The sequence below is a fragment of the Vicugna pacos genome, chromosome X, assembly GCF_048564905.1.
Source record: "Vicugna pacos chromosome X, VicPac4, whole genome shotgun sequence".
NCBI lineage: Eukaryota > Metazoa > Chordata > Mammalia > Artiodactyla > Camelidae > Vicugna > Vicugna pacos.
The window spans coordinates 1,586,285-1,598,949 of record NC_133023.1 but is presented as its reverse complement, the minus strand read 5'-3'; the positions used below and the strand labels follow the sequence as shown (position 1 = coordinate 1,598,949).

At 50.1% G+C, this 12,665-nt stretch overlaps 1 protein-coding gene across 2 annotated transcripts in view; it reads left to right on the top strand.

Moving 5' to 3' along the window:
- Nucleotides 1-11,175, top strand: part of MXRA5 (matrix remodeling associated 5) — a 30,440-nt gene extending 19,265 nt beyond the window's left edge. For both annotated transcript variants that reach the window (XM_072955881.1, XM_072955882.1), the window contains exons 7-8: nucleotides 1,967-2,867; nucleotides 6,423-11,175. In XM_072955881.1, the coding sequence (XP_072811982.1) occupies nucleotides 1,967-2,867; nucleotides 6,423-8,331 (2,810 nt within the window). In that variant the 3' untranslated portion in view covers nucleotides 8,332-11,175. The remainder of the gene's footprint in view (nucleotides 1-1,966; nucleotides 2,868-6,422) is intronic.
- Nucleotides 11,176-12,665: the final 1,490 nt, after the last annotated feature.

The window sequence follows — 12,665 nt, the reverse complement described above, 5'->3', positions numbered from 1 at the left end:
TTCGTAAAGACTGAATAAGGGATTTGCTTGAAGCAGCAGATGGGGGGCGCCATGGGGTTTTCGTTCTAAAAGGGCTCGTGCCTTTGCGGGAAAGCCCCTTCCTCCACTGGGACGTCCCATTTGCATTCACGCTTGGGGTCTTCCGTGCCTTGTGCCACTTTAGAGCATCCGTGGACCACGTCCCCTCCCTAGACATGCAGACACACTCCTGTCCTCGGTCAGGAACCTGCCTCTGCTGCTGGCTTCTCCCCTGGAAGCCAGCCAGCTCACGGCGTGCGCAGACCACTTACCCTCACGTGCACCCCAGCGTTGTTGTCTGTCACCCTGGAACTGCATGGTGCCTGCATGTTATGGAGCCTTTTCTACCCAATAAACCAAATCAGCGCCCTCAACCTGCCCCACCAGAATCAGCGGGAGGTTTTCACGGACCTCCCCTCCCAGCTCAACCCCAGTGAAGCAGACAGGCTCTCGTGCATCTGTGCATCCTGCAGTGCGTCAGTGGGAAGCTGGGATGCTGTGGGTGAGGGGCAGGCAGCAGGTGGCTTCCCGTGCCCACAGTCACGTGTCATTCAGGAGGGCTCAGACGTGAAGCGGGATGATGTTGCTGCGTCCCGGCGAGGGCAGGGGGGTTATACTGTCATCAGGCAACACCTGTCTCCCTAGGGCCTGGCGGGCTGGGCAGATGCCCCTGGAGGGCCCCATCCAGCGTGGAAAGCCTCGTCACGGGGCATGCAGATAACTTAGGAGGTAGAAGCCATGAGTCATCCTTGGGGTGGGGGCTGGGGAGAGCTCCCAGGGCCCGAGGGCTCCGTGCGAAGGCAGGACTCCCGTCTTAGAGGAAATCATTACGGGAAGAAGCAAAGGAGCTTGTCCAAGCTCAATGATGGAAGCGTGGGGCCAGGAACCCAGCAGTGCGGGAGAGGAAGAGAGGACTGAAACTCGGGGTCTCCTAGTTTTCAAATATAGGATTCATTATTATTTAGGGATGGTGACACCAACAGATCAGCAGATGACTGCCACGGAAGAGCGAGCTGGTCACTCACTGTCCCCCAGGGGAGAGGGGACACTGCGCCACACAGGGTTGCACGGGGACACACCAGGGTCAGTCAGGAGGCAGGGAAGAGAGAAACACTAGATAAGAGGTTTTATTGTGGTTCCCACAGAAAGGAACGGCTGAGGCGGGGGAGCAGTCTTAGGATGGGCTCGTGTGGACAATTTCAGCAGGTCCTGGACGCAGGGCCTGTCTGGTACCTGGCTCTGGGGCGATGAGAACAGGTGGGTGGCGGCCCTGAGTATGGGAGCCCCCTGGAGGATGCTCTGGAGTGAGGGGTCGTTTTGCATTTGAAAGGTGAGTTGTTTGCTATGTGCAGAAATTGGCCAGCCCTGGGCAGGGCAGTCCCTCCAAGGTCACCAAGACCCCTGATGTCAATGCATCAGAAACACTTTAAAAATACAGACCCGGCCTGTGGCAGAGCTCCAAGAGGATGAGCTATAAAACATGTGCCGTGTAGAGGGAGGGAGGAAACAGTGACGCTGCCAGGCACCATCTAGAACCATGAGTTGGTGCTCAGCTCAGCCAGGCTGGGCCGAGAATGAGCTGCCCATCGTAACTCCCAGAAGCCTGGCTGGGCAGAGGCGGATGGTGACTGCCAACCTGGGGCACCCCTGCAGCCGAACAGTAACTAAAGTAAAGCAGGAGGCCACCTTGGGAAGGTCCGGGGCTCATGGCGGCTTGCAGATTGGCCATGAGACCCCTACTGGCTGCCCTTGGCTGGAAGGTTACGGTTATGCACCCTGATTTGGGGGTTAGTGCAAGATTGAAGAATATCGGAGATATTGGGGATGGGTCTTCGCTTTTGTTGTTTGGATATGAAGAGGAGGATTAATTTAAGTCATGATCCTCGTTCGGTCCGTTTGAAAGGGCACATCTGTGTTGGACCTAATGGCACCTGCTTTTGACTTCCAGGAGCTCTCATGACCCCACACACCAGAGTCCAGCGCTTTGAAGTCCTGAAGAATGGCACCTTCGTCATCCGCAACGTACAGGTGCAGGACCGCGGCCAGTACATGTGCACCGCCAAGAACTTGCACGGAGCAGACAGGATGGTGGTCCTGCTGTCCGTGACGGTGCAGCAGCCGCAGATCCTGGCGTCCCACTACAAGGATGTCACGGTCTACCTGGGAGACACCATTGCCATGGAGTGTCTGGCTAAGGGGACCCCAGCTCCCCAGATCTCCTGGATTTTCCCCGACAGGAGGGTGTGGCAGACCGTGTCCCCCGTGGAGGGCAGGATTACGCTGCACGAAAACCGGACCCTGTCCATCAAAGAGGCGTCCTTCACGGACAGGGGCGTGTACAAGTGCGTGGCCAGCAACGCAGCCGGGGCGGACAGCCTGGCCATCCGGCTCCACGTGGCGGCCCTGCCCCCGGTCATCCACCAGGAGCGGCTGGAGAACATCTCGCTGCCCCCGGGGCTCAGCATCCACATCCACTGCAGCGCCAAGGCCGCGCCGCTGCCCAGCGTGCGCTGGGTGCTCTGGGATGGCACGCAGATCCGCCCCTCCCAGTTCGTCAACGGGAACCTGTTCGTCTTCCCCAACGGGACGCTCTACATTCGCAACCTGGCGCCCAAGGACAGCGGGCGGTACGAGTGCGTGGCCGCCAACCTGGTGGGCTCAGCGCGCAGGACCGTCCAGCTGACCGTGCAGCGCGCGGCGGCCAACGCGCGCATCACCGGCACCTCCCCGCAGAGGACCGACGTCCGGTACGGGGGGACCCTCCAGCTGGACTGCAGCGCCTCGGGGGACCCCTGGCCGCGCATCCTCTGGAGGCTGCCGTCCAAGAGAATGATCGACGCGCTCTTCAGGTACGTGGGGTTGCTCCTGCCTCGCCGCCGATCCCTGGGGTCCACGCTCGCCTCGCCTTGGGATGCTGGGCGCCCCTCTGCATGGAGTCGGGCAGCAAAAAGGATGCCTGCTTGTTCGGAGTGAATCCGCACAGACGTTGCTTCCTGTGTGTGCTGCGTGGGGGTGTCGGGGCCAGTTTCCTTTCTCACACGAGGAAATCTCGCCTTTATAAATTGATGCAGAGCATACAGCTGGATCTTGCCTGCTCCCCCACCGCACCCTCCCACCAAAAGAGTGACAAACCAGTAGATTTTTTTTTTTATTGAGGGGGCATAATTACATTTATTGATTTATTTTCAATGTAGGTACTGGGGATTGAACCCAGGACCTGGTGCATACTAGGCATGCGCTCTACCACTAGAGCTATACCCTCCCCACCCAATCGGGTTTGTTTTATTGATCATAGTTTAACTGCATTTTCAGAAATTAGATGAAACAATTTAAGTTGTCTTCTCTGTTACCTAATCTCAGCAAAACCCATGGAAGCCTCAGATGTTATGTTAAAATGGTATTAGGGGTAGAAGGAATGTATGTAAAACAAAAGAAAGTTTTAAAGGCATTATGACTGCATGAGGGTAGTGCTTTTGGAATTCTAAAAGTTCACTGTGGCTAAGAAAAAAGGAAAAAAAAAAACACGTTCTGTTGCCCTGTTTTCAATTTCCAAATCTAGGAAAGTGAGTCACCACCAAAGGGGATTTTGTCCCCAGGGACATTTAGTCATGTTTGGAGACATTTTTGGCTGGTGTGACTTAGGGAACAGAGTCGGGGGGCATTACTGGTATGTGGTGCGTGAAGACCAGGGGTGCTGCTCAACACCCCACAGTGCACAGGGCACCCCCACCAGAGAGTCCTCCAGCCCCAGTGTCAGCAGTGCTGAGAAACTCTGCTTTATCAAGAAAAACTATTATCTGTCTCTCTATCGACTATCTATCATCTGTATCCATTGATCAATCATCTATTTTAATCTATCATCACCTATCTGATATCTACCATTTATCTATCTAGTATCTATCTATGTATCTATCTATCTAATCTATTTGTCTATCCATCTATCCATCCATCTATTGATGTATCTTTCCACCCACCGAACTATCTATCTATCACCTATTTATCGTCTAATCTGTCTATCCATCCATCCATCCATCCATACATACATACATACATGTATCTATCCATCTAATCTATCTATCCATCTGTCTATCTAATCTGTCTGTCTATCTATCTATCTATCTAATCTATTTGTCTTTCTATCTACCTATCCATCCTTCTATCCATCCATCCATCCATGTATCTATCCATCCATCCATCTAGTCTGTCTGTCTATCTATCTATCTATCTATCTATCTATCTATCTATCTATCTATCACCTATCTATGGAAGTGCTTGTCAGCTAGATGGTTCTATGCCCCAGGGCACACTCATGAATGTCTGACGATATTTTTAATGGCAACAACTACTGGGAAAGAGATGCTACTGTTTAATTAGGGGAGACCGGGGACGCAGCTCCACACCCTACAGTGCACAGGATGCCCCCCCATCAGAGACAGTCCTCCAGCCACTTATATCAGTAGTGCCGAGGCTGAGAAATCCTGGGTTAGATCCCAAAAAGGCAACGCCTCTCTAATAAATGTTTCAAGATGTAGAGGAAAAAGGCAGTGATTGGCAACATGGAAGTGAAGACATGTCAGTGGCGCCATGTTGGAAATCCCCTGGCTTGACGGTGTGCCTTCAGCCTCCACGGCCTGGCAGCTCAGGCCGGGAATCTCACTGTGCGTGACCGAAAGCAGTGTCGATCCAGGATACCACGTACGCAATTTTCCCTGCGGTGTCTTCCAGCTGAGCCTCTGCCCTGCCATGTGGAGAAGTGTTTTCCATTGATGTTGGCAGGGTTGAGCCAGTGTTGAACGCACGCTGAAGAAAAAGAGTGTTGCTCCAGTGTGAATGGGGGCCACCCTACTAGTATCTCATGATTCAGTTGTAAACCACGGTCTCTGTATAGCTTCATCATTCCTAGATTCTGACTCGCTACGTTCTCAGTGGCGTGTAATTAAACAGCCCAAGTGAGCTTCATAAAACAGCGGGCTCTTTTCCCCGCCTACACATTGGCACTATTTGGAAGCAGAGATGTCAGACTTGCTTGTCTCGAAGCCAAGTCCCCTGCGATGTGTGCACATGGGTAGTTTTCAGAGCCGCTCTGTTGGTTCTCATTATGCCCAGGCTAGGAGCTGCTGCTACAGAAGTGTTGAAATGTTTACAGACACATGCTACTGTACTCATTTTTGGATTCTAACTCCAAGAGACACCAAAATATCTCTGTCTGCTCTACTGTCATTGAATGACCTGCTAATTCATGTTAACTTGACTCTCACTCATGGCCAACGAAACCATTTACTTAGTCCTTGTTAGGAGGAGCTTGGATGAACAATAATCGAGTTACTAGGTTGGGTTCCATCACAGGGAGACGTTTTTGTTTGCCTGTTTAATCGATGACAGAGTTCCAGACAGGCTATTAGAATGACATAGTGTGCAGCAGATATTTAAGTATGAATATTCAAGCTCCCCTGGCGGGTGCCAGTATTACAATTTATATGAAATTGAGGGTGTTTTGTTTTTTTTTTTCACTCTGGACGTTTTTAAAGTAGGAACTTCCCAAATCTCTTCACCCTGTTATTCCAAACATTAGTTCTGCAGTGCTGAGGGACACGCCAGTGTGTATTTCTGAAAATGTCACATGCCAAGTAAGACTCTTGTATTGTTCTTGCCGTGTTGCATCCTCACACGGCAAATCTTTCTTAAATATTAAGTCAGCAGTGTGAGAGTTCAGGTCCGTCCCATGAGGGGAAGGGAATGACAGCATGGGTGGGGTGGGGTGGGAGCTGGTGACGGTCATTAAGCTTTTGTTACAGATTCTAGGGAAGAAGACTTTAAAGCAGTAGCACCAATCTCTGAAGAATCGTCTTAGCATCGAAACTCTGGGTCCAGCCGCAGTTACGTGATCCATTGCACGGCCCCTGCCTGGTTGCCTTGTGATGGGAGACAATATAATCAAAAATTGCCAAGAGTAAAAACAGCCTGTAAAGCACTTTCTTTAGGAACAAATTCACCTCTTTCTAAGGTTAATGCGTATTCATTCTCTCCACGACTCTAGCATCTCATCTGATTTTTTCATTACAATCAGCTCCACGCTGACCCCCATGCAAATATTTGGTCCCCACACCCCTACCCTCCCACACTGCGTCTGCGACTGCATCGCACATCTTCAGTGGCCAGGCCAGCCAGAGGTCAGACTTCTACTGGAGAGCTGTTATTTGTGGTAAATAAATCACTTCCGCATTTGGACGCCATATCCCCTGCAGGCTGCAAAAACCAGCTGACATTTTGAGCGGTAACCCTGAGCGCTGCTCGTTTTCAGAACCATCTGTTTCTGTTTCATTTCAGTGACCTCAAGCCAGGAGAGAGTGTTTGGGAGACTCACATCTTACTCCTTTTTCTTTCTTTTTTTTTTTTTTGGTCAGCTTTGATTCCAGAATTAAGGTGTTTGCCAACGGGACCCTGGTGGTGAAGTCCGTCACGGACAGAGACGCTGGGGATTACCTGTGTGTCGCCCGGAATAAGGTTGGGGATGACTTTGTCGTCCTCAAGGTGAACGTGGTCATGAAGCCAGCCAAGATCGAACACAAAGAGGAAAATGATCACAGAGTCTTCTACGGGGGCGACCTCAAGGTCGACTGCGTGGCCACCGGGCTCCCCAACCCTGAGATCTCCTGGAGCCTCCCGGATGGGAGCCTGGTCAACGCTTTCATGCAGTCCGATGACAGCGGCGGACGCACCAAGCGTTACGTTGTCTTCAACAACGGCACGCTCTACTTCAACGAAGTCGGGTTGCGGGAGGAGGGCGACTATACCTGCTTCGCTGAAAACCAAGTTGGCAAGGATGAGATGAGGGTGCGGGTCAAGGTGGTGACCGAGCCCGCTGCCATCCGGAACAAGACGTACTCTGTGGTCCACGTCCCCTACGGGGACGTGGTCGCCGTGGCTTGTGAGGCCAAAGGCGAGCCCACGCCCAGGGTGACGTGGCTTTCTCCGACCAGCAGGCTGATCCCCACCTCCTCCGAGAAGTACCAGATATTTCCCGACGGCACCCTCCTTATTCAGAAAACCCAGCGCTCGGACAGCGGCAACTACACCTGCGTGGTCAGGAACAGCGCCGGCGAGGACCGGAAGATGGTCTGGATTCACGTCGACGTGCAGCCGCCCAAGATCAACGGGAACCCCGACGCCATCACCACGGTGCGGGAGATAGCGCCGGGAGGGAGCCGGAAGCTGATCGACTGCAGAGCGGAGGGCATCCCCACGCCGAGAGTGTTCTGGGCCTTTCCCGAGGGCGTGGTGCTGCCGGCCCCGTACTACGGCAACCGGATCACCATCCATCGCAACGGCACGCTGGACATGAGGAGTCTGCGGAAGAGCGACTCCGTGCAGCTGGCTTGCATTGGGCGCAATGAAGGTGGAGAAGCCAGGCTGATGGTCCAGCTCACGGTCTTGGAGCCGGTGGAGAAGCCCGTCTTCCACGACCCGGTCAGCGAGAAGATCACGGCCATGGCCGGCCACACCATCAGTCTGAACTGCTCGGCAACAGGGACCCCGACGCCCAGCCTGCTGTGGGTCCTTCCCAACGGGACGGAGCTCCAGAGTGGCCAGCAGCTGCACAGGTTCTTCCACAAGGGGGACGGCAGGCTGCACATCAGTGGCCTCTCGTCCGTGGACGCTGGCGCTTACCGCTGCGTGGCCAGGAACTCGGCGGGCTACACCGAGCGGCTGGTCTCTCTGAAGGTGGGGCTGAAACCTGAGACGAGCAACCAGTACCACAACCTGGTGAGCATCATCAACGGCGAGACCCTGCAACTGCCCTGCACCCCTCCGGGGCGCCGGCAGGCACGCTCCTCTTGGACGCTGCCCAACGGCCTGGTTCTGGAGGGCCCCCAGACACGGGGACGCTTCACCCTTTGGGAGAACGGCACCCTCACCGTGCTCGACGCCTCGGTGTTCGACCGGGGGACCTACGTGTGCAAGACACACACCGAGTATGGCCCTTCCGTCGTGAACGTCCCGGTCATCGTGATTGCCTACCCGCCGCGAATCACCAGTGAGCCCGCGCCGGTCATCTACACCCGGCCCGGGAGCACCGTCAAGATGAGCTGCATGGCCATGGGGATTCCCAAGGCCGAGATCACCTGGGAGCTGCCGGACAGACTGCACCTGACGGCAGGAACGCAGGCCCGTCTCTACGGGAACAGATTCCTTCACCCGCAGGGATCCTTAACCATCCAACAGGCCACCCAGAGAGACGCGGGCTTTTACAAGTGCACCGCGAAAAACATCCTTGGCAGTGACTCCAAGACAACGTACGTCCACGTCTACTGAAACACCGGAGCTCATGGACCCCACGGCCGCTGCTTGGGGAGTTGGCACAAGGCCTCGTTCGTACGGGAGGCTGGGGCCCGAGAGTTGGAGCTCTGAAAGGATGTGTCGTGGGTCACCGTGGCCGCCCCCATCCCCAGGATGGATTTCAGGCTCATACTGACCTTGACCTACGCTTGTTGACGAAAGGAAGGAACGCAGACATTGGGGAATCTTTCTTCCGTGTTTACAGGCTTCCATGTGTTCTTGCATTTCTCGGCACTTGGGTGCAAACTGCCGTCTCTGTGCTGCAGACACTGCCCGGATGCTTTAAGGAGCATCTGTAGGATCCTTAAGGAACATCCATGGAAAAGAAATGGTAGACAGTCACAGTGCCTTGCTACCCTGAGGAAGACGCATCGCCTTAGTTAACCCGCTGCCATTTTAACATGGTAGCATGTTCTAGAATGAGCACCATCACCTGCTGCCGTTTTAACGTGGTAGCACGTTCTAGAATGAGCACCATCACCTGCTGCCTTTTTAACGTGGTAGAACGTTCTAGAATGAGCACCATCACCTGCTGCCGCTTTAATGTGGTAGAATGTTCTAGAATGAGCACCCATTTTCCCCTTCTTTCCTCTGTCACTTCAAATCTTCAGTTTGCCCGACCAGGGCTGAAAACCACAGTGATTGATTTTTTTTTATTTGTTTTTTCATGTACAAGTTGCATACAATACAGCTATCATTTTATATGAAAGAATACTTTCTCCCTGGAACTCACTTTTTAAATAGTGTTTTATAGATAGATAGATATTATAAAATTTTTTTCTTTCTAATCAGACGATGAGAGTAGAAAGAGAAAGACATGCTTTCTGTCTCATTAAAGATAATAAATTATTGGTCTTTACAAGACTTGGATACATTACAGCAGTTATGGAAATGCAATTAAAAAATATTTCCCTCCCCGACTTCCTTCGTATTCATTAACCACTGGAATATTTCCTTTCCCAGGAACCCTACGTTGGGGGAGGCTGAGATGCTGGATTTCCTTGTTTATGGAGTTCACCCTGAGAGAGCTGTGGGGGCGGGGAGCGGACATGAGGGGAAGGGAAGGAGAGAGTTAAGTTGTGACCCCACAAAGTGAATCCAGAGCTTTTAGGAGAAGCCTGGAATATCCCACATCCTATGAATTTGTGTCCACGGAAAGTAGGACACCTGTTACTTCCATGACTGCTTTACTGTATTTTTAAGGTCAATAAAAGTGTACATTTGATAATAAAATAATATTTTCCAAACAACTGGGCAACGATGGCAGTATTTTCAAGGGCCAAAGCACTTCAGCGTGATTTGGGGTTTAAGTCAGGTTGGTTGAAAAATTGCTTTCACTCACCATATTGGAATTATTCTGTTCTTTGCGAAGCTTTGACAGGCAAGGAAGCTGAGTGAAAGGTAGTGGGCCCAGCGATCTCTTTGGCAGGGACCCGTGGTCCCCGATGGTGACGGTTCCAGTATGAAGCAAGACAATTTGAGGGTGGAGAAGTGGTGCCACAGCAATCCTCAGACAGTACTCTTTAGGAAAGAGATGTCTTGGACCCATGTACCAGTATTCCTCAAACACACAAGCACGGCATTCTTTTGCTTCCCCCGAGAGGGAGGAGAAAGGAAACTCAAGGTAAATATGTGGGAAGAATGTGACTTTCGGTAGCGCTGCCAATCTTGAAAGACTGCCAGTCGTTGAAACAAAAGAGAGCTTGGCTTTTCGTGACTGTGGGGAGCACGGACACACTCTCGCTCATTAATTACTTGCTTGAGTATAACTGCACAGCCCTCACCGTGTGCCAGGTACCAGGGTGGGGCCCAGCGGTAACCAGATGTGCAGGAGATACATCCTGCTTGAAGAGTTCGTGCTCCATAGTCAAACCCTTCATCTGGGGCAGGGTTTCTCAATATTTGCACTGCAGATGGTTGGGGCCGGGTCATTTTCTGGGCTGGGGGCTGTCCTGTGCATTGTTGGGTGTTTAGCAACATCCATAAGCTACGTCTACTAGATGCCAGCAGCATCCTTCACTCCAGGTGTGACATGGAAGAAGGCCTCCAGATATTTTCAATGCCCCCTAATCACCCCTGGATGAGAACCACTGCCACAGATGTTAAATAGATACAAATATGAAGATAGATAGATGATACATAGATAGGTGGATAGACATGATTCACTGATAGGCAGGTAGACAATACCTAGACAGATAGATGGATACATAGATACATAGATGATATATAGATACATGATAGTTAGACACATAGATAGATTAGATAGATACATAGATAGAATTGATCTGATGGATAGATAGATAGGATGGATGGATACATACATACATACATAGATGATATTTAGACACATGATAGATAAATGATAGATACATAGAATTGATGGATGGATAGATAGATACATAGATAGATACATAGATGATATTTAGATACGTAATAGATAAATGATAGATACATAGATAGCTACATAGACAGATTAGATAGATAGGGTGGGTGGATGGATAGATAGGTAGGTAGGTAGACTAGATAGAAGATAGATTACATGATGGATGGATGGATGGATAGATTGATAGATGATAGATAAATAGATAGATGATAGATTAGACAGATGGATGGATAGACCGATTAGATGGATGGACGGACAGACAGACAGACAGTTACATGGTTAGACAGGTGATACATAGATAACATAGATATGGTATATAATATATAAATGTACAATATACATAAATGAATGTAAGATTATATATACGTGAGTATGTATTGGAATTCAAGAGTCAAGGACTCCTATTTAGGTATCTTATTAAATCAATTTTAAATTTCCTGCTGAATCCTTTACTGCACAAAATAGTCACACAAATCTCCTACTCTGCTCACCACTGCTCACCTGGACCTGGTCCACACACTATAAACCTATTGTACAGGACTCATTTCTTCCAGTTACAGCATCTCACCTGTACAGATAACTCTCCTCTTGTTTATAAAAAGCCTTCCATGCATAGAAGAGAATGCCACCCTCCTGAAGAGTAGCCAGGTACCTTCACATATCCTAGCATCTTTTTAATAGTTACTTCTTATTTTAAATGTCTTTTTCCTTTCTCTGGAGACGGAATGTAATAATAGATGGAGAAATGAACAGATAGGGTTCCAGGTATACAGGTGGGTAACCCAAAAATTCATACCCAGGAGAGGACACATAACTTGGGGGACATTTTCAACCCTCAAAAAATGAATTTTAAAAATCACGGTCGTATTTTTGGGGGGAATGTCCCACATTTTACTGCCCAGAAGACACATTTAAGAAGCCATTCCACCTCGCTGTAAGCTGGCTCCCAGTTACTGAGTACCTAGTTCATTCATCTGCTAAAACAGCAACAGGGATGCATTGGCCCTGAGGCAGAGGTGGTTACCTGGCTCCCAAGCCTCAAGCACCGGCTGCCATATTGGTGGGAGAACAGCTTCCCAGGCAGAAACTACATTTCCCAGGCTCCTTTGCCTCGAGGTGTGGTCACATGTCTAATTCTCACCAATGCTGTGTGTCCCTTCCAGGCAGAGAAGGTGGAGAAGTGAGGATGGCTTTGTTCCCATCTGCCAAATGAATAAAGAGGTTATAAGACACTAGGGGATGAGAGAGCCACAAGATGGGAGGAACCTCAGTCCCTGGATCACTGTGGATCCAAAACACCTGGCAGGGGGTGCCCTGGGGGCTCCATTGTGCTATGATAACCACCATGCCTCCTGAGAACCATCTTTGCTCTTGAAAGTAGAAAAAAAGTACTATTTTTATTATCATCTTGGTGGATTGAAATTTGTACACGAGTTGTAAATTTTCAAAGTCTTTCATGTACATGATTTAATAGATAACCAAGGAACTGTCAGTATTACATCTTTAGTCTAGTTCATGGGATTCCATGGCCAGCCCTGATTTTTCTGGACTATCAGTGGCGGAGAAATACTGTCTGGAGTCTAGGCTAAAGTTTCAGTTAGGTTATTAAACATGGCGTACATTAAACCTTTCCACGGTGCCTCAGTCAGGAAGTCCAGACCCTGACTCCCCCTTTATCATTTAAAAAAGAGAACGAGGAAATTATATTTTAATTTTTACAAACTCATGAGAAGATTGGGAGTAGTGATGCATTGTTGGCGAAAAACCTAATTCAACTTTCTTTTATTAAAAATAAATGTGGACATGCTGCCTTTGGAAGGGAAAAATACAAGACCATTTTCCATTAATGTCTGGCAACATGAATTTAAAAACATTAATAACAAAAGCAAACAAACAGAGAAATCCAAGAGATTTCATGTGTACCGTG